Here is a 21,070-nt window from a genome sequence, read left to right on the forward strand (position 1 = left end):
TGACAAAAAAAGTGAAAGTTAAAAACAGGAAGACAAACTAGTAAATGATTTCATCATCAATCACCTTGTTTGCTGACTAACTGCACTGTAACATTATTCTGTTATTTTATATCTTTTTTTACTATGTTTTAGTTGTTCTGTCTCCCTTTCTGTTTTACTTCTTTTTATATCTGATTTAATTCTTTCTCTTGTCTGTTTTTAAATAATGTTTGCTTTTTATGTTCTTATTTTGCTAATATGTAAAGCACCTTGAAAAAAATATACCAAAAAAAGAAAGAAAAGCAAACCAATAAAATAATGAACAAGCATCAATCTCTCTTCAACATTCAAGTTTATTTGAGAATTTTATATTTCAAAACTTTCCCACAGATACACCATCAACACTACAGACCGGACACGGGGGTGTGGTATTAGTAGGTATGTTTACATTCAGTTGGCACAAATCACTAGGATTTACAAAACAGTCATTGTGTCACTGCTGCACTGAAACAAAGACAAACAAGATGATCTGCTCTAACATGCATATACAGTAGCATTGTATGTGCATTTGTGTTAAGGGTTACCCACAAACAGGGTTAAAACTACTCAGTTTGCTTTCATTAGCACAAAAAAAATCATTACTTTTACCAGATTTTTGTTGTAGTGTCAGTTTTCCATCTCAGGTTCTCAACAACACTCATATTTTGAAACAAGTACAAAAGATTTTTGGCATTTAATGATTGTCAAGGAGTTTGTCCATGTTTGTTAGATTTTCCCTATATGGTATATTTCATCACATCTACCAATCTCTTTTGATCTATAGGTTCTTCACCACTGAAATAATAACATTAATGCTCTTTGCGTTCCTCCAATTGATACAAAGGGTACAAATAGCCATTAAATGTACTTTTAAATTATCCTACCCTCAAATCAGTTTTGTAGATATTGGAATGGATTGATCGAGTCTGCCAGGGAGCCAAGAGTCGTGTTATCTCACCCTAGATGGCAATACCCTGCAAGGCAGTGTGTTAAGTGTTACAAAATTCACATACAAAAATCAATCACCTGAAGTAATACATTCAGTCACAGAGGTCTAACAGTCCCCAAACGTCAAACCACCCTCAAACCACACGCTGCTCCTTAAAGATGTGTAACTTCAAGACTGAAGCAAGGCTAGAAAATGGAAGCAACCTTCAAAAAGGTTCGTAGAAGTAGCTCAGTCATAGTAAAAACATTACTATTTCTTGCTAGGCACTTAAGAGTCAGTAACCGACCTCGACTCAGCTTTCAGTTACTGTATACTTTCAAACCAGAAGCACTCTCGCTAACGTCAGCTCAGAACATGTGCACGATTCAAGCGGCCATTGATCAAAACTTAGTTAAACGCACTTCCCTCCTGCTACCTAAGGTAAGAAAGGAGGGGGTAGAGATAACTAACTGACTAAACTTGCATCTACTGCTCCGCTGTTAACGCAAGCGCATCACAGTTTTCCACTGTTTGCAGATGTGAATGCAGCGTGGTTCGGTCCAGGTGTGTCGCCTGAACGCTACATTTCTCCTAAATTCAGTGGACAATGAGGAAACCAACAGAGGCAGATGAAAGGATGATGGTCAGACTGAGGCGAGTCAAGGGAGGGTTAGTTTAATGAATGGGGGGTAAAAGTGGAGTAAGCTACTGAGTAGAGATGGGTATCAATTTTTTTTTTTTTTTTTAAATCTGCTAGTGACCAAAACGTGAACCTAGCAGCAAGGATCAAAAAATGTCAGACACCAAAAGCAACAAAAACACCAAACAAAACAAAACAAAGAGTCATCAGTGCTGAGATTCTGGTGTTGTTTCTACATTAGTACCGAAAAATACGCCACGCTCAATCAATCAATAAGTTCATGGACAAAATCAATGCAAATTTGATAGAGGATTAAACTTTTTAAACATTTGCTCATTAAAGATGTGCAAAGGCAAAGGGTTGCTTTTCTCTTTCAAACCTTTGCAGAAAGAAATCAAATTTTGGGGTGTTTAAATGCTTGTCGGAAAACTAACTCTTGGCATGAGTCACTGTAATGTGCCGATCATTCAAATCATTTAGAGATTATTTAATGATAAAATTTGAATCATTTGTGCATCCACAGTTGAGCGTTTTACAATCATGAACGAATCATGCATTAAAAAGTACAAACTTGATATCTTTTCTTAAGCTATTGAGTTCCAATTGAAAATCCTCACACTTGTTTGTTTCCTGCTTTATTTTGGTAAAGCAGCTACTTCCTGCCCTCTGATCCACTTGGCTCTGCATCCTCGGTAAGTCTGCTCTAAGAATAGAAACAGTATGTATGGTATGTACGGGCTAAGTATACAAACTATTGACACTCCTGAATGTCTGCATCAGCACTGTCGAAACCATGTCGCAAAAGGCGCATTTTTGACACAACTCCACAAAACACACTGATATGTGAGAATTTCATGAATTATTAATTACATGCTGAGGTAAAATACTGAGAACTCTGAAATAAACTGAATTCAGCCTGCAACAGAGAATTCAAATGATCACTTCACTAGGTGTTTGTACATTTCCAGTCACGTTAGTCCATTAGTAAATACTGATACAGATCTACTTTGTGAGTCCAAGTCAACTGGTAGTTTAGTAAGTTAAATCTGAACTAGTGTCTTGCCAAGTTTTAAACAAAACAGGCAGCAGCATCATCAAGAGACAGATCCTGCAGCTGTCACACTGACAGCAAATGGAAGACGACATGTGTGCAGGACTGTGTATGGGACCGTGTGTGTCCATCACAACACACATGCATGAGAGCAACAGCATTAGAAACACTGCTCATCTACTGCAATCCTAAACAATCTGATTAAAAAACGCCATAGATTTAAAGCAACACCTATCATAGTGGCAACGACAATGGGATATTGTAAACTTCACAATGGTAATATTCACTGCTGGGCTGTTGTATTGGATTGCATTAGACACCACAGGTTTTCCAACTCGACTGATGAAGCAGTGTGTATGGCCGTCTATGAAAATCACCTGTCAAAGTGTTTGATGTGCATTACTTGACAATGCTTGTCAATATGTGAGGTTAAATTAGAGCTGACATTTTCAGCTGTTCTTTAAAATAGTTTTTTTTTTTAAATATATATCGACTGCATTGATACATCCGACAACAAATCTATTGAAATTTACAATATTTGAAAAAGCCCATGATATGATAACAGTGACAACAAACATAAAACGATATGGGCACTCTTTATACTTATATCTGTTGGCACTGGCATAAAACATCATCATCTGTCCACTGTCAGCGCATTCAGTCAATGTAAAACAGTCTGTGAATTCAATGTTCAGGAGCTCAACTTAAAAATACTGGACTTATAGAGATTTCAATCATTTCAGCTTAAAACAAAACTATTAAATGGCAGTAGAGATGCTGTTAGGTGTGCTGGGCAAGATTGTTACTACCATCACTAACATCATATAATCTGCAGCTAGCTAACATCCTAACCTTTGGTATAATAATTCCTTCAACAAACTCACTCACATCAAAACAAATCTCAAGGGGGGGCATCGTTTTCTCTTGTCAAATCAAATGAATCTTCAAAGTCAATAACAAACGAGTGGCAATCTGCATTGTATTGGAAGGTGTCAGTTTGAAGCAGACACACAAGGCAGTTGATAGATGTCAGTGTGTATGTGTGCGTGTGCGTGTGTGTGAACCTGTGAAATATTTGATTTTATAAATACACTCAAGGGCCTGGTCCACAAGGGCAGGAAAATAATAATCTATGTGTACACACATAGGCTACACACATCAAAATCACTGAGCATATTGCACTTAGATGTACATGACAACAGTGTGTACAGGTACACAGTACCGTCCCTACACCCTACGTCGCACCTACAGGGGCCGTATATCCCTTGTTGCACACAATTAAAGCGAGAGAATACATTAATATTACCCACGCACCCAGAGCCAGTGTGTTTGCTTCTGTCCAGCAACACACACACACACACACACACACTCCCTCTCACTTCTTTCCCCTCTTTGTTTCTCCTACGAGGGTTTACTGGGATCTTGTGCTTTCCCCGTTTCCCACTGTGAATCTCCACTATCGAGCCGTATAGCCGTACAGCTTCCTTAGGAGGATCTGAGTGAGGTCGAAGGTGGTGAAGCTGATCCCCACCGCGATGGGCCCTTTCACCCAGTTCATACTGAGACCTTTGTAGAGTCCACGGACGACCCCCTCCTCCGACACAATCTCCCTCATGGTGCCCAGGATGGTGCCGTACGTGTGACCTGTCACTCCCGCAGTCTGCATACGCCGCCGTACCACATCAAGAGGATAAGACGCCGACTGGCCAATGAGACCTGCACAGGCTCCAAACGCCAGGCGTTCATATGAGTAGGGCTGCGGGCGCCCACTGCGCTCTACACGGGAGAGGAGAACGCAAAAAAGGGAAAGTCAGTGATTTCACATATTCAACGTAAACATCAGGTGTGAAAGAAAGTAGTTACAGAGCAGTACTAATGGAATTGGCAGTGACATGAATTACCGGCATGTAATTTCTTCAGTGTCTCATAGGTAAAGAAGCTGAGACCAGCATAGGGAATGACACCCAGCATGGTGGGAGTAAAACCTCGATACAGCGTCTTCAGGCCTTCTTCTCGAGAGATCCGCACAAACACATGCAGGATGTTACCATACCTAAAACAAGATAAAGATAAGTAAAACACAAAATATAAAAAGTTGGATACAACTGGACGAGATGTACCAAGAGGCTGTTGTGTTCTGGTATTGGAGTTACAATGTGAATACAGGCCGGTTTTCATTCTCTGAACTGCCATGTTTTATTTTGCCCTTCCTACTTCCTACTTTAACATGTTCACAGAATCAAGAAAAATACAACATTGAGTTGTATATACTGGGCTGCAAACACAATCAGTATTTCTGTCTCATATGACACAACTCCTGAGTGAAACTGCTCATTTCATTTCATTTATTTATTTAAAAAGGACAGTGTGCAGTTGCATTAGTTATTGAAAACAATAAAAAGATGGCTGCACCAGATTTAGCGGAGCCGCTAATTTCCATCTGTAGTCCTGTAACATAACATACATACATACATACATACATACATGTATCTCTCTGCTCTTACAGCTTCCTTACCGTAGATGAAAACTATAGTGTTGGTGGTGCCCATATCTAAAAAATGAGCTCCCATTAAGGGCAGATCAAATAAATTACATCACCTTTGGGAGAGTTGACCATAAGGGACAACGTATCTGAAGTTCTTAAAATAAAAGCGTGGATGTTAAATATTATTATTTAGCAGTTCAATGCCCTTACATTTCCTTTGGTGTTACGGCCATCCTAGCTCGAACCATGTCCAGTGGATATGTCAGCATAGCTGCTGTGCTGCCTGCCATAGATCCAGCCAGTAACCTTGGGAATGGAGGCAGGGCTCTGAAACAGCAGAGGAAACCCAATTTACATCAACACTGATGTTTTTTTTCATGATTTTATCAGATATGAATAAAACTTTATAGTGTTGAATGTCAGAATAAAAGTTCATAAATATTTAGCAGTTTAAACAACCACTTACTTCCCCTGAAAGCCATAGTAACCTCCCAGCAGCCTCTTGTACTGCTCATGTGCACAGAACTGGATGGCTGCATATGGGATGACTCGCACCATTGTGGCAGAGTTCCCCCTCCACAGGCTGAAGAAGCCATCCTTCAGGTAGGTGCGGTATATCAACCTATAGGCCTCCTGGATTATAAGGTGTACACATGAGCAGATACAGTACATACTCATAAAAAAAATCTAAACAAAAATGGATCATCATCAGTTCATATAATACATTTATTTATATAAGACTGAGTACCAGTATTTACAGAAAAGTGCATGATTTGTTTGTGTGCATGTTTGTTTTCTCAGTTAATTTAACTTTGAAAAAAAAAAACAATATTGAATTTATTTTGTATGATTTATCAAGCAACTGATATAAAATGTAAAATGCTTCTTGAGACAAACCCACCTTGGCAGAGAATCGTGCTGAAGACACTGAAAAACAGAACAGATGGACAGGTTAAATGACATGCCTTGCGTTGAACAAACCACTCATTTTCATTTCAGTAAAACCCAACTTGCCTTGGAAGATGATTTTAGTCCTGTCCAATGGGGCGACAGCTGTCTTGGCCAGAGCTCCTGCTAAAGCACCCGAGAAGAGTGAGTTGAGGACAGAGCGAGTGTGCTTCAGGCCCTGCACAGAGAAGGAGGAAGTGCATTTAACACCACCAGAACAAAAACTGTGTCCTCCTTACATGAACAATATTGTGTTTGAGATGCTGTTGATCATTAAGCCAGACTTGCGTCATGATATTAGATGACAAGTCACTAACTAGGTCACAAAACCTTACATATGGGAGGCGCACATGTCCTTAAATGAACCAAAGCCAAAAGAGGAGGCCATGAGGCTAGTTCATTTCTTTCTCACATACACACATGGTTTAACAGCACAGCTGAATTCCCTTCAGATAGACAGCACACTGATAAAACACAGACACAAACTGGACCATCACATGACAGCTCTGATGACAACTGAACACGTGGACTTTTTTTTATCAGGTGGACTTTTCCTTGAAGGTGAAGTAAGGCTCATGTCTGTGTGAAATGTCACCTCAGAGCTCACTTCTGACTGACTGGAAGAAGGCAGTGGCAGCACTTCTCCTTGTGTGAGTGATGCCCGTTGTTCCTGGACTCCACTCCCCATCCCCAAGGACTATGTACAACTGTCACCGAGTGCGCTCATGAATTCAGCCACTGGAGGGGCGGCAACACCAGGCACCGAGAGCTACAGAGGAGAGAGGAAGAGGGCAGAGAGAGAAACAAAACGTCACTTATGTTTTAGCTTCTGAAGACATTTAAAATGACTGTGATTTGACCATTTTTACTTTCAGGGAACTATTCATTAATTAGCTTTATTCTTGGGTTATGTTTATCAAGACATTGTTGAGGTTTAGTAACTTCTTTGTTAACCAGTGTCATTTCACACAGAGTGGTTTGCTTTTAAACAACAAATTGCTCAAGTACAATACGCAACTCTAGGAAATACCCGCATGGTAGCACAGTTACCTTTAACAGACTTCCACACCTATGAGGGCTATTACAACACAAAGCCAAGCAGAGCCAAGCAGAACTAATGTAAGTTACACCCAGTCTCTTGCAGGACAAGAGTAAGTCCCTCCCTTGCTAATGAACCAGATTATTGTGTTACCACATTTTGTACAGTCGGGACATTCTTTCCCATCTAGTCAGTGAAAAGTATCACGAGATAAACTTTCATCTGGGCTGATCTCACCACCCTTACCAACAAAAGATGTTTTTCAGTGAGCTAATCATTTTACTGATCAAATCATCTATTCATTCAACCTTCAACCCCTCAGCGTCTCTAGTCTCTTGTTAAATACTGGATAATACAATGTACACCCTACACACACACAATCAATCATTGCTCAAACCAACTTCACTCTAAATCACAGCCACAGATAACACAAACTATGTAAAGAAATGTATGTGAATAGCAGGAAATGTGCATAAAGTATATTTGTGTAGATCTATTATAATAACTTTTTAGGAGGTGATTAACAGCAATATTTTTTGTGTCATTTTTAACATGCATACAATTGATCTGATTTGTTCTCCGAGGGATATTAAGTTTATAAAGATGTTGGTGGTGCTCCAAAAACAATATGTTGGTCTATCAAATATAAAAATAAATCATAATACTGTCATCAACATGACATCATGAGATGATGTATGATATCTGAATAAACCACATCTTAACTAATAGGTAAAAAATAATACATCTGATATGCTGTGTTGAACTAAAAGGTGACATTAATAGGTGTGTAGCCATGAGATGTTGTCATCTCTGATTAAGAAAAGCTTCAAAACTAGTAACTAGTCAATAACGAACATTTGATAAATAATTACATGTTACTGGGAAACGATCCACAAGAAAATACAATACGAGAGTTTGAGGAGTTTAAAAGCGATGAAGTGACAAGATGGAGAGAGAGAGCCAAAGGACAAGAGAGCAAACAGAGTTGTCTGCAAAGCTGTGTAGTCATGGGCAACTAATACTGGAATCAGTATAACAGCATTTCAAGCCAAATCATCCAATGAGTCCTTTCACCTCACCCTACTGTCCTTTCCCACAGGCTGCTGCCCTTCACCCCCTCCCTACAGCCTCCTTCCCACTGCATATCGGTTTACAGTTCCTTGTTCCTGACTGCTGGCTATGTCTGTCTGGTCACCTCACTTATTCATCACCTTCTTTCCATGCTGCACACACGGGAACGGAGAGATAGAGCTGTCCCTGGAGGTCAATGGTGTTTAGTACACAACAACAGTGCCTTCTTCTGTGCTTGAACGGGCTTTATGTGAAACCTCCGTGACCAATTTGTCCTTTCAGCTGGGTTACCTCATAAGTTACTGAAACAAATACTATCTGTGTGAAGATACACAGTGGAAAACATCATGTAAACAAATCATTCCAACTGAACATCCACAGAAAACAATGATGTTGCTAATGAAGATTTTTTTTTTAGAGCTGCAAATAACACTAATTTCAATCATGAACAAAGTTAACATAACTTCTTAAAATAGGTACATATTTTCAGAAATAATTCTCACAGTGGCATCTTCAAATTGCTGCTTTTGTTAGAGGCATGAAAGCCTACATTTGATATTTATGCTTTACAAAATGCTTACTTGATAAATCGATTTACACAACTGGTAGCAACTCATTTTCTGCCCCTTACTTGACTGTAAACAAAATCGACTAACCATTTCAGATTAGTCGATTTAAGAGGGTCTGAGTTTTCACGTTATGGTGTGTACCCTTTTTATTTAGCTATAGTATTTAGCCTACTTTGCCATGTTAGCTGATAGTTTTGTAACAGCTTTATTGTATCCCATATGCCACGACTCTACTTGCCCTGTAACATTATTAGTTCAATTATTTGTGTTACCATCAGAGCTTGCATAGCCACAGACAGGGTAAACAACAACAACAAAGGGCATGTATTAAGAAAAGATATTACAAATTCAGCATTGATAATAAAATAGTCAGTGGCTGGTGCAGCAACCACCAGGTTTTATGAAACTTGGCCACCAACAGAGCTCAGCCTCCCTCTGCAGGCAGCTTTCACACTGCTTACAAACTGTCATTTCTTACCTTGTAAAAAAAAAAAAAAAAATTGACAGCAGCGCGAAGATTTCTGCTTTTCTGAAGCCGTATCCGTTAACTCCTGAGTGTTATTTCAGGTGGTTAGCAGCTCTTCTGAAGCTCTTTTCTGAGTTAAAGCCAAATACCAGCTGGTTAAGTAACATTAGCTAGCTGTTAGCTTACTGCTACACTAACGTTATCGTTACTCTCGTTATCGGAAACGTTTGTTGTTTAGTTTAGCGTCTTCATTAAAAAAAATAATAAAAATGTCTCCTGGTGTTAAAGGCACTCTCTTCCAAACATGTCTCAGTTCCATGAGCCCACCAATGGCTTCAAGTGAGCGGCACCGTCCATGCTGCTGCTGCTGCTGCTGTGTTTCTGTCGTTACTACTCCTGTCAGCGACCTGAGGCGGTTAACGTTAGCTTGACCACAGTGAGGTTTGACAAGGACGAGCGCAGTGGCATTCTGGGAAATGTAGTCCGAGCGATGCGTGCTCGGATAGGTCGGTTAGAGGGGCGTGAACAAGGGGACAGGTTTGGCAACAGGCTGGCTCCCTACAGTTTGCCTTAAAGTTTGTAGTGATGTGGTGGTTGTGGCTCGTTTTGTTTGGTTTGTTGTGAACCACAAATAGTAGACAAATGGGTGGGGGTTAAAAGATTGTTGTTTAATGTTTACTCGCATGTTTTTGTGTCTGTCCATATTAGTCTTGTACATCTTAGGGTGGCATGTTTCAGTTTTTGTATATCCAGAAATAAGTCAAGAGATACAGTGGAAGTTAAATAAAATAAGATTAAGGTTCAACAAATGCAGTGTAAACTAAATTTCAGTTTTACACCGCCATGACGCATAAACAAACTAAAAACAAATAAAAGTAAACATATAAGGCATTCAATAAGATTCGGCTCTGCCAATATTGGAAGGGAAACTGCACCAAACAGTGCAGTTAATTTGCAAAGCAGCAAATACATTTGTAATTAGGCATGGCAGAAATTTACATTTAACATCTCATGATCAAATATAAAATTGGATAACAAAATATGAATAGAAAATAAACCATATACAACCGGACTACAATGACCTTGTATCTTTGTCCAGAACAGAAAAGGGACTGGAAAATACATGTATCTTGAACCTCTTTTAGGCATCGTGTGGGACAGGTGGCTTGGTTGTTTGCACCACTCACAAGTCGTCTCTACAATAACTACTCTGTACGAATGTCTAGCTACTAGGTAGGTGCGTCTGTTTCAACTTCTGTCAATACCAACATCCTTCTAAAGTTTAATTTCACATAAACTCATTGTGAGAGTGTCTGGTCTTCAGTGATGCTCTTCTGTACTTTCAGTGGGTCAGGCTGCCATGTTTGCCAGTCCATAGCTCTCGAAGCTCCACCTGGCACCCCAGATCTCTGAGGGCGGCTTTACACACATCACCACAGTCTTGATGCGTCTTTAGTGCCTGGGTGATCAGGGCCTCTGCTCCCATCTCCAGGATTGGCTGGTTGTAGGTGTCCGTGCGTGAAACCAAGTTTCTCAGCAGCATGCACGCCTGTTTCTGTTCATCAGGAAAGAAAACAGAGACAAAGAGTTGGCACACAGTTGATTTTCCAAATGAGCACATGAATGATTAATGGCCTCATATTACCTGCACATTGACTGCATCGGTATGTGTCTTCATTGCCTGTACAGCAGCCAAAGCACCTCCATTCTCCATGATGACTTTGCAGTTGTTGGGTTTACGCAAAGCAAGGACAGAGAGGCACGCACAGCCTTGTTCACACACCTATAGCAGATCATGGACACACACAACCTTAAGACATTGTCAGGACTTAGTAACAACTTCAATTTACTTTTGCACAAAAAAAACTACCTATATGAATAAAAATGCCTTCAAATCAGTGGAAAAGTCTCGACTCACAGCAGAGTTGCTCATGTGTCTGTTCATGGCGATGACAATGAGCTGGACTCCACCAGAATTAACAACGGCATCTTTCACATCATCATTTCCTGCTATGGCTCGTATTGCGCTGAAGACCTGCCGGACCAACTCCTGCAGGGGGAAAAAAACCAGGTCAGTGAGCAGAACAAACATGTAAATTGACTCCTGAATCAGTTTGCTTCACAGTATCTTGTTGTTTTATACACTACCGCTGTCTCATAACAGTCAGCAAGCAACGTCATGATGAGTTTTAATCCGCCCAGATCACAGATGTCCTGACAGAACTCGTTCCTCACAGCCAGTCGAGATAAAGTTGCACAGACCTCGCTCAGCACAGAAGTATTATCAAGGTGAGCTGTGAGGACGGGAACATGAGAATTAAACATGAATTACATTAATGAGATGAGAATCTGATTTTGAAATACATTGACCACTGAAGCCAGCTGTACAAGTTTAGCACTTTGAGATAGTTTGCTCAATATAAAGTGCATTACAAATAAAATTCATTATTATTATTATTACAAGTGTGACTCACCTTTTGTAGCCTCGATTAAGACCTTCAGTCCATTGTGCTCGAGAACAATCATCTTGGCATGTTCGTGAGCATGCCCAAACGTAACTCGGACGTCATCGTCAAAGGTCATGACCCTGAGAGCTGCACAAGCCTCCTTCACCAGCTCTGCACATCCACTGTGTCGTTTAATGGAAGCGGTCAACAGGGGCAGGACTCCGCCTTTTATCAAATCCTGCCTGTTCTGTTCATGTTTCACACAACAGTGACGTATTGTGCAGATGGCTACGCATGTCACAGGAAAATCTGCCTGGTACTTTTTAAGGACATCCAAAAGGAACTGCTGGCCCTCTGCTTCCAACAGGTCTGGCTGTCCATCTGTCAGCGCGGACAGAGCAGACAGAGCAGCCAACACAGCCTCCTGCTCCTCCTCCACACTCTTTTTGCAGTAGGAGAGGATGACAGGATAGGCATCTTTTTGGGCAGCCAGGTACCTCTGGGCAAATCCAAGTGAGCACTGCTCGGTGAAGCATTTCATGTCTTTTGACACTTCCATGACACTCGCAGAGTCTTTGCCAATTCGGAGAGAATCCAAAGCCTGAGAGTGAAACATGTAGTGAACACGGCGCAAGATTTTCACAACAGATTGTTTGGGGATGAGCAGAGACAGGCCGGGACTTACCTGTAAGACCTCGTGTATTTGCTCATCTTGTTGCTCATCGGATGAAGAAGCTGGTACAGCTTTTACTATACAACTGAGGTCGACACCTGTTTAAAAAAAAATCAGGGCTTGGGGTTAATGCTTCACATACATGAGGCCAAAAGTGTACAGAAAATACACAAAACTAAGATTGAAGGCAACCAGGTAGAAATGTGTTCTCTTCTTCAGGAGGTGCCTAGCTAAAATCTAACTTTGCGTGTGAGTTACTGAACCATTAAAGACACCTCTTGTTTATTAGGAAACGGAGACAAAGCTGCCATTTATTACCTTGTCCTCTTAAATTCCCCATAAACGGTACACAGATGTGGGGATGTTTCAACTGATCCAAGTATACACAACAGCTGTAATCTATCACACAAGAGACTATTTTTCTGGCATAATAAATATTTTAGCAGCTGGAGCGTCTGCATTGTGCCCACCAGTGACTTAACCTCTAGTGCAAAGCATATTTCGATAGTGTACAGATCGTAACTTGGTTGGCTTCACCCAGTAGAGTAAATTATGTGATATTTACCTTGAGACTCAAACTGCTCCACAGCATCCCTCAAAGCCTCGTCAGGGTCCATCTCAAACTCCTCCATGTTTTCCCTGACAGCGGCATCAAAAGTTTCCTGTGTGATCCTCCGTTTCGACATCTTGCCTCGTTAATGTCCACTCTGAAATGAGTCGTGATAATAATAATAATGTTTTGTCAAGTGATGATGCCCAACGTTTACCCAAGACACAGCTAACAGTAGCTATTGCTGGCTAACAAACGTATTTATTCTCCTGTTGCAGATTATGGCTGTTTGAACTGACAAATGTTACGTTAAGAAACCCCGTTATAAAGTAGGATTGCTCCCACATAAGGAAATGTCGTCGTAAAAGCCAAATCACCTCAGGTACCACCGCCCAGTGACTCTGCCTGCTCCGCTGTTATGAATGAACCGACCACCACTGTTATTTACGAACTTTACGTACGGAGTCACGTTCTCAACCACCAACGGCCGCGACGCAGCGCACCACTTTTAATGAATAGCAAATTTCGTAAACGGTCCCACTCATACATTTGCTCCATCAAAACATAGTCTGCGAAACATTGGTTCCACTAGTTCACCGTTTTACCTGAAAACAACGACTATGTACCTATTAATTAGGGAATACGCATAAAGTAGCAAAAAAAAAAAAAGGCACTGCTTCGCCGTTGGAAGATTATTCGCGCACTTTGTGTGAACATTTTATTTATTATCCTTCCCTTTCAAAGTAAAATGGGTTATTTTCATAGACTGTAAAAAAAAAAAAAAAAAGTTATTTTCTTATTTTGTGTATGATATTACAGTGGCGAATTCCCGAGTCAGGAGGATTTGAGACGTGAAATTGTCTCTTTTTAGTATGTAGCTAGATAGATAAACATTTAATTGTCGTTGCTGCTGGAATTACACAAATGTGGGCTTTTGTGGGTTAAATCCGCCTGAATGTTACACATTTGGTTTTATTTTGAAAATAAGGACCGGAATCTCCGCGCTCCCAGCAGTCAGAAAAACACAGTCGGGGTTAATCAGGGGGTTGGGCCGGACTCGGCGGACGTGGGTCCAGCGGTGAACTACAACTTTTTGTTGTTGTTGTTGTTTTCGTCTAGGGACAACTCGACATGGCAGCGAGCAGCGAGGCCCCGGAGCCCTGGTACCTGGCCCTGCTGGGCTTTGCAGAACATTTCCGCACGTCGAGTCCGCCGAAGATCCGTCTGTGCGTCCACTGTCTGCAGGCGGTGCTGCAGGTCAAGCCGCCCCCGAGGGTCGAGGCCCGGACTCACCTGCAGCTGGGCTCGGTCCTGTACCACCACACGGAGAGCAGCGAGCTGGCCCGGACTCACCTGGAGAAAGCGGTGAGCAGCAGCCACAGCGTCTTCTGACACCGGGCTGTGGTAACGTTACAGTGAAACTCTGACAAGGATAATCATTCACACGTCCAGTGTGTGCTCTTTTTTTTTTTTTTTCATTCATTACACTCGCTCCCTGTCGAAACCATTGCTCAGTGTGATGTCTATTTGTCCTGTTTCCTCCACAGTGGTTCCTATCGCAACAAGTATCCTTTTTCTGAATGATGTGAGCTTGCAGCAATGTCAGCTGTGTGACTTCTGACTCCTCAGAAGTACAAAATCATGTCCTGGGTCAGTACTTACATTGACGCTATCCCTGCTGGAAATTGGGAAATAAATTAAAAAAAACCTCCTTAATGATTTATGGCAGATTTCTCAATTTGAAGATGTCAAGTTTGAAGCAGCAAGTATTCTATCAGAGTTCTACTGTCAACAGGTAGGAGCATCCAGTCAACATGTAATGTAAAAAGTAGTGATTGTGAAACCTCATCAGCTTAATGTACAACATAAATGGGAGAGTAGAATAATACCTGTTCTGTAGCAAAGGCTGTTTTGTTGTTTTGCTCTTGCCTCTCAATCACCCACTGGCTTGTTTTCAAGAACCTGGTGGACTCGGCCAAGCCGGTGTTGCGGAAGGCCATCCAGACTTCTTTGCAAACTCCCTACTGGCACTGCAGGCTGCTTTTTCAGCTGGCGGTAAGAAACTGCATTATGCATCACAAACTTTTTCATATTTGGTTAATTGATTTGAAAGCATCAATGTGTGAGATGTTTTTCCTTTTCTTAGCAATTACATGCACTAGAGAAGGACCTGGTGTCTGCCTGTGACCTCCTCGGAGTTGGAGCAGTGTACACAAGATTCATGGGATCAGAGTACACACGGTAAAACAATCACGCTCAATCTGTGTTTTAATGCTCATTGTTTCACATTAGCTTTAATCTTCTCTTCTTTTTCTACAGAGCTCTGTTCTTGTTAAGTAAAGGAATGGTAAGCTTAAATAATTCCTCTACTAAAATTTGATTTGTGTAGTTTTCTAACAATGCTATAACTGTAAATTACATTTTTATCTGTGACTCTGCAGCTGCTTCTAATGGAGCGGAAGCTGAGCGAGGTGCATCCTCTGCTGACGCTGTGTGAGACCATTGTGGAGAACTGGCAGGGAAACCCCATTCAGAAGGAATCCCTCAGAGTTTTCTTCCTCGTGCTGCAGATTACACACATGGATGCTGGACAGGTACAGCATGCATCTGCCCCATGTCTCATTACTGGCAGCTAGTATCATACAAATGCCAGGCACGTATTTACCCATATGTTGTATTTAGGTGAAGAGTGTGAAGCCGTGCCTGAAGCAGCTTCAGCAGTGCATCCAGACCATCTCCACTCTCCAAGATGATGAGATACTTCCCACTAATCCAGCAGCTCTCTTCCACTGGCTGCCCAAAGAGCACATGTATGTGCTGGTGTACCTGGTGAGATTTGTCTCATGCATGCTTTCTGAAAAGAAGATATTGTCATTTTTGTGCAAATGCAATAGGATACGTCTTTTTTCTTTCTTTCTTTCTTTTTTTTTTAATATGAAAAGGTGACAGTGATGCACTCGATGCAGGCAGGGTACTTGGAGAAAGCACAGAAGTACACAGACAAAGCTCTCATGCAGCTGGAGAAGCTGAAGAGTAAGTTTGTTGGAACAATGTCCCTGATGGTTTCACCCCCCTCCCCTCCTTGATCTCAGTGATGTTGACTCAACCCTGGTCCATCTGTATGTTCAAAGTGCTTGACAGCAGTCCCATCCTGTCCTCATTCCAAGTCATCCTGCTGGAGCATATCATCATGTGCCGACTCGTCACCGGACACAAGGCCACGGCTTTACAAGAGGTGACTCATCGGCTGTGAAGGAAATTTAGTTTATTTCCAGACAGCTGCTGATTGTGAACAGAAGCGGATTCAGTTGAAGCAGCGTCCTCTGCTGCAGGTTGTCTGTCTTGTGTCGGCTTGTGATGGTCTTTGTCTGTCTTTTAGATTTCTCAGGTTTGTCAGCTTTGCCAGCAGTCGCCAAGGTTATTTACAAATCACGCTGCTCAGCTTCATACGCTGCTGGTAAGTCAACAAGAAAAGACAATTACACAGAGGGAAACACAAACAAAAGTTACAGCTGGCAACAACTTATTTTTCTGTTGTAGCCTGCAGGACAATGATCATGTATCCATTGGAGGACGTAGCAGGATTTAAAGATCATAACACGTGTTATTTTGAATTAGCCTGGTTCTCCTTTATGGTTTTGTTTAAGTGCCTCGGTTGCAGAGTAAAGAACAACCGTTTACTGCTAATGAGATGCATCTGTCCAAAATAATACAAAGCATTCACATCTGTCTCCTCTTACTCTGCATCAGGGTCTCTACTGTATCTCTGTGAACTGCATGGACAACGCTGAGGCTCAATTCACTGCTGCTCTACAGGTGAGTCTCATATCATCGCTGCCCTGATGCGAGGCAAGGCACAGTGTATAGGAAGCACTCATCCACTTCCCTGCAGTGGGAAAACCATAATGTGACTTGATACTGCGGCTCAGCACTCTGCTCAGTGCTGCTAGAAGTACCACCACTCAGTCAATCAGCCAGTCTGTCAGGGACATTGGTGATTACAAGGCCCTGTTGTTGTGGTCTAACCCAGATGGAATAGGTATGTGTAAATGTGTGTTTGTGTGAAGTTTCCAATACTCAATGTTGGTGTCTCTTTTCCTTTCCTTCTGATAGATGACAACACACCAGGAGCTGCGGACGTTCATTGTGACCAACCTGGCCAGCGTCTACATCCGGGAAGGCAACAGACAACAAGAGGTCAGACAGCCATTTCCCTTCCCCCAGCAATTAACGTTAATTCATATTTGTATATGTTTTCTTTTGTTAATTCTTCTTTACTTTTTTGAATCAACAGCTGTACAGCCTTCTAGCGAGGATTAACCCTGACCACAACTTCCCTGTCAGGTAAGAATAGAGACAGTGTTACATTATACAAGTTTGTTACATGTGTTTTTTATTTATTTATTCTTACTTCTATTACTTCTTCAGTTCTCACTGTCTACGGGCTGCAGCATTTTACATCAGGGGGCTCCTGTCCTTCTTCCGGGGACGTTACAATGAGGCCAAGTAAGAAAAACTACCGCCTATGAGCAATATAAACTTTATGTAAAGTGATGGTGTTCTGTGCCTAACTGTATGTAAACTTGCATCAACAGGATATTTCTAAGGGAGACGCTGGAGATATCGAATGCTGAGGATCTAAACCGGCTGACCGCTTGTTCGCTCGTCCTCCTGGGCCACATCTTTTTTGTGCTGGGCAACCACAGGGTGAGTCAAAGTTAAAGGGATAGTTCATCCTAGAATGATATTTCGCTCATTATCTACTCACCCTCATGTTGACTAAGGGCTGGAAGAATTATCAGAGTCCACCGTCCCTTCTCTTAGTTACAGGGGGTCTCGGCGTAGCAGTGAATTTCAATGCAACGGTTGCAAAGGGACACCGGAGCTCTTCGTAAAAAAACACACACAAAAAAACATCCAAATACCTCCATGATGCTCGTATGTAATGTCCGTCTTGTGCTGAAGCCCCAAATTGCGTAATTGTCCCGAAAAAAATTAAATAAGTCTATATTTTAAGCTTGTTTGTAGCGGAAGCTTCTCGAAACTCCTCTTCCTGGTCCGTCCAAATATCGCGTGATTTGCGCCGGCGTCAGTGCGGTTACTGCGAATCACGCGACGGACATTACATACGAGCATCATGGAGGTATTTGGATGTTTTTTTGTGTGTGTTTTTTTACGAAGAGCTCCGGTGTCCCTTTGCAACCGTTGCATTGAAATTCACTGCTACGCCGAGACCCCCTGTAACTCAGAGAAGTCCCGGTGGACTCTGATAATTCTTCCAGCCCTTAGTCAACATGAGGGTGAGTAGATAATGAGCGAAATATCATTCTAGGGTGAACTATCCCTTTAACTGTATTTTCATGGGACCACACACACACAGGACGTGTCTTAGGACAAAGAGATGTAATCGTGACTGTTTGTCTGGCTCCATGTTGTCTTCCAGGAAAGTAACAACGCGGTGGTTCTTGCCATGCAGCTCGCCAGTCAGATCCCGGACATGTCTGTGCAGCTGTGGTCCTCCGCACTTCTCAAAGGTACAGCCGTCACCCAGCCCTAACCCACACTGAGGGTAATGGTATGTTTTATTAAGTTACGTGGAATATTTACAGAACCTTACTGGCAGCCCATGCCATCTGAACTGTTAATTACATCATAATTAATTGATCCCTGGGGTGAAATTCTTGACTTTCATTGCCGTCTGCCTGTTAGGATGCATTGCTATTTCTGGCCTGATGGGGGCGCAAGAGGGAAGCTAATTGTGTGTCCCAAAATGCAACGGCTTCAAACTGAATGATATGAATGGATCATGCAGTAAATTCCAATGCAGTCATTCTGGTATAATGTTTTATATTTATAGACAGGGTTCCTATGCAAGTATGGAAAAGTATGGAATTTGATTTTATACATTTCCAGGTCTGGAAAAGTATGGAAAATGGAAACTGTTATATGGAAATATATTTTTCTTAATACTTCTCTGGGTTTGGTCTCATCTGAAGTTATTTGCGTTAATTATTTTGTATGCGCTATTATACCTAGCTACAATCTCCAGGAAATTATTTGGTTACATAATGGCATACACATTCAGAATAATGAAAACAAATGATTAATTGCATGCTTTTTTATATTATGCACATCTATTTACTCAAACATCACAAATAATATGAATATTTTAACGAGAAGTCTGGAAATTAGGGTCTGGAAAAAGTATGGAATTTGGACATTTCAAATGTGTAAGAACCCTGTATAGAGTTCAGAACAGACAGGAACTAAATTATTATTTTATATTCAACATGATGGAAGAGATCTCCTGCAGAGGAAGCACAGATCTCTCATCCGCTCCACCAGAGTAATGAAGCTACAACTAGACTAGAAGTTGTGGCCTAACACATCAGACAGATTTCATACATTTAATAACTTTCAAGGAGGGGCATGTTACAATGATCCAGAATCATCAAACATAAAATTTTCCTCACAACACTCCTTTCTCCAGCAGATCTGAACAAGGCTTGTGGGAACACCATGGACGCCCACAAGGCAGCGCAGATGCACCAGAACTTTTCGCAGCAGCTCCTGCAGGACCACATTGCAGCCTGTAGCCTACCTGAACACAACCTCATCAGCGTAAGTAGAGTGTCACGTCAGCCTGTAAACAACGAGTCAGTAGGCTACAACCTGCTCGGATTTTCATAAAGAGTAATACTATACTATGTTGTGTTGCAGTGGACAGACGGCCTTCCTCCTTTGCAGTTTCAGCCTCAGAATGGACCGACAACCAGCCTGGCCAGTCTGCTCTCAGAACAACAGGCCGCAGGGAAGATGACCCAAAAAAATGCAAACAGAAACAAACTGAGAGATCCAATAGAAGGGTAAGAAGAAACAAAGGTAGTAGGGATACCAATCAAGAAGCTAAAGACATTGTGCGCTGTGTCATTTGGCACCAACCTATGACCTATCAATTATTGAAAATCATCAGCCAATCATTGCAACTCAAGTCAATGATCACTGTAATCAGGGGAGAGTCTATTGCCTTACTATGTTTGTTCGTATGTTATAGAGGATTTAACCTGAGCCAAATGTGCCATACAACAATGACAGCACTTATCACAATCATACAATAGAATATACATAAGTTTTGATTTTTTTTCTAATGCCTTAGTGTTGGATCAGTACTGTTGTAGACTGATACACAAGTTCAGGTATCAGAATCTGTGTTGAGAGAGAGAGACGTTGTCAGAACATCTCTACTGTCATCAGACAGCAAACTTAACTTAGCAGAAAGAGTAGAAAAGGGAAACAGCTGTAGAGTTGGATCCAACTTTTGAGCAAAGTCTTGTATAGTGTTTCTAAAACAGCCAAACCTTTGGGACCAGTGGGACTCATCCATTGTTGTGCATGGCCTCGGTATTTCTATTTTCTATTTTCTCTGTACTCTGTTTGGTCAGTTCCAGTGCACAGTATTAGGTAGGACACATTTGGATATACACTCTACTCTGTAATGATTGTACTCTTAATGTAGTCTAGTGGTATGTTGAGCTGCAACACGTAGCTGATTCACTGAAGAAGAACAAATGTGAGGATTCACATTCACAAATATTCACAAGGTGGAAACAATACCAGCCACACGGTGTCACAGCCGGTAACTGTCTTACACGTAGTAGATATTTATACAAATACAGGCATGTAGTTTGTATGAATATTCAGAAGGTAAGAAAAGTGAAATTTAAATATGTTTTGAGACTGTGGTGCATTGAAAACAAAAGTATTTGGGTTATTTGTTGACTTTAGAGGTCCACCATGTTGCTCTCACGTTGGTGTATGTTTATATGCTGTGCACATATTTCTACTGAATAAGACTGACTGTTATTTGCACATGTTGTTTCATGATGAAACCTGCATTTTTATCTTTTCCTTATAAAGGATTTTGGAATTGTTTTTTTTTCTCACTACACTTTTCCTGTTCTACGCATTTCTTCCAGATGATGGTTTAAATGACTTATTTATTTGATGTCGCTTTTCATGATAGTATTTCCATTTGTTCTATGCCATTGTTGTTAATGACTGGTTGAACTGTCAGGTTAGTAGCTCTAATGTAGGAAAGGTACATTTGGTTTTATCTATTAAAACATTCTTGTACAGATTTCTGTACTCACGGGTTTATGTCAAAATAAACTTCTATGTTTGGTCA

At 41.3% G+C, this 21,070-nt stretch overlaps 3 protein-coding genes across 6 annotated transcripts; 1 reads left to right on the plus strand and 2 right to left on the minus strand.

The window, feature by feature from the left end:
* Positions 1-320: 320 nt before the first annotated feature.
* slc25a42 (solute carrier family 25 member 42) lies at positions 321-9,636 on the minus strand. 3 transcript variants are annotated; one of them, XM_083992278.1, is made up of 8 exons: positions 9,228-9,636; positions 6,678-6,839; positions 6,137-6,248; positions 6,024-6,049; positions 5,589-5,755; positions 5,333-5,449; positions 4,539-4,690; positions 321-4,413 (listed from the first exon to the last, which is right to left on the minus strand). In XM_083992278.1, the coding sequence occupies exons 2-8, from the start codon at positions 6,756-6,758 to the stop codon at positions 4,094-4,096; spliced, it is 975 nt and encodes a 324-aa protein (XP_083848404.1). In that variant the 5' UTR covers positions 6,759-6,839; positions 9,228-9,636; the 3' UTR covers positions 321-4,093. The 3 variants fall into 3 exon arrangements, with proteins under 3 accessions (XP_083848404.1, XP_083848402.1, XP_083848403.1); XM_083992276.1 differs by having other exon boundaries at positions 6,666-6,839; XM_083992277.1 differs by lacking the exon at positions 9,228-9,636 and adding an exon at positions 8,321-8,572 and having other exon boundaries at positions 6,666-6,839.
* A 248-nt stretch (positions 9,637-9,884) lies between these two features.
* Positions 9,885-13,329, minus strand: armc6 (armadillo repeat containing 6). Its single transcript, XM_083992195.1, has 8 exons — positions 13,263-13,329; positions 12,901-13,042; positions 12,348-12,433; positions 11,690-12,263; positions 11,364-11,509; positions 11,134-11,265; positions 10,861-10,998; positions 9,885-10,770 (listed from the first exon to the last, which is right to left on the minus strand). Exons 2-8 carry the CDS (start codon positions 13,019-13,021, stop codon positions 10,558-10,560), a joined length of 1,410 nt encoding a protein of 469 aa, XP_083848321.1. The 5' UTR covers positions 13,022-13,042; positions 13,263-13,329; the 3' UTR covers positions 9,885-10,557.
* A 613-nt stretch (positions 13,330-13,942) lies between these two features.
* Positions 13,943-20,464, plus strand: mau2 (MAU2 sister chromatid cohesion factor). Of its 2 annotated transcripts, none has more exons than XM_083991189.1 (19): positions 13,943-14,250; positions 14,433-14,450; positions 14,615-14,680; positions 14,845-14,940; positions 15,032-15,126; positions 15,205-15,232; positions 15,327-15,479; positions 15,568-15,714; positions 15,828-15,918; positions 16,017-16,120; positions 16,265-16,342; positions 16,636-16,701; positions 16,999-17,082; positions 17,180-17,229; positions 17,314-17,391; positions 17,481-17,592; positions 18,329-18,419; positions 19,376-19,506; positions 19,606-20,464. In XM_083991189.1, exons 1-19 carry the CDS (start codon positions 14,017-14,019, stop codon positions 19,753-19,755), a joined length of 1,872 nt encoding a protein of 623 aa, XP_083847315.1. In that variant the 5' UTR covers positions 13,943-14,016; the 3' UTR covers positions 19,756-20,464. The 2 variants fall into 2 exon arrangements, with proteins under 2 accessions (XP_083847315.1, XP_083847316.1); XM_083991190.1 differs by having other exon boundaries at positions 19,379-19,506.
* Positions 20,465-21,070: the final 606 nt, after the last annotated feature.

Source organism: Trachurus trachurus (genome assembly GCF_905171665.1).
Source record: "Trachurus trachurus genome assembly, chromosome: 17".
Taxonomy (NCBI): Eukaryota; Metazoa; Chordata; class Actinopteri; order Carangiformes; family Carangidae; genus Trachurus; species Trachurus trachurus.

Bases quoted from the DNA above. Each gene is read 5' to 3' on its own strand.
- mau2 (XM_083991189.1), top strand. From the start codon at position 14,017: ATGGCAGCGAGCAGCGAGGCCCCGGAGCCCTGGTACCTGGCCCTGCTG. The intron at 15,127-15,204 runs GTAAAACAATCA...CTTTTTCTACAG, and splicing joins ATGGGATCAGAGTACACACG to AGCTCTGTTCTTGTTAAGTA. The intron at 17,230-17,313 runs GTAAGAATAGAG...TTACTTCTTCAG, and splicing joins GACCACAACTTCCCTGTCAG to TTCTCACTGTCTACGGGCTG.
- armc6 (XM_083992195.1), bottom strand. From the start codon at position 13,021: ATGTCGAAACGGAGGATCACACAGGAAACTTTTGATGCCGCTGTCAGG. The intron at 12,434-12,900 runs GTAAATATCACA...TTTTTTAAACAG, and splicing joins GGAGCAGTTTGAGTCTCAAG to GTGTCGACCTCAGTTGTATA. The intron at 11,266-11,363 runs GTAGTGTATAAA...TTCCCCCTGCAG, and splicing joins CTGACTGTTATGAGACAGCG to GAGTTGGTCCGGCAGGTCTT.
- slc25a42 (XM_083992276.1), bottom strand. From the start codon at position 6,758: ATGGGGAGTGGAGTCCAGGAACAACGGGCATCACTCACACAAGGAGAA. The intron at 5,756-6,023 runs GTGGGTTTGTCT...CTTATAATCCAG, and splicing joins CAGCACGATTCTCTGCCAAG to GAGGCCTATAGGTTGATATA. The intron at 4,691-5,332 runs GTAAGGGCATTG...ATCTTGTTTTAG, and splicing joins GCCGTAACACCAAAGGAAAT to GTATGGTAACATCCTGCATG.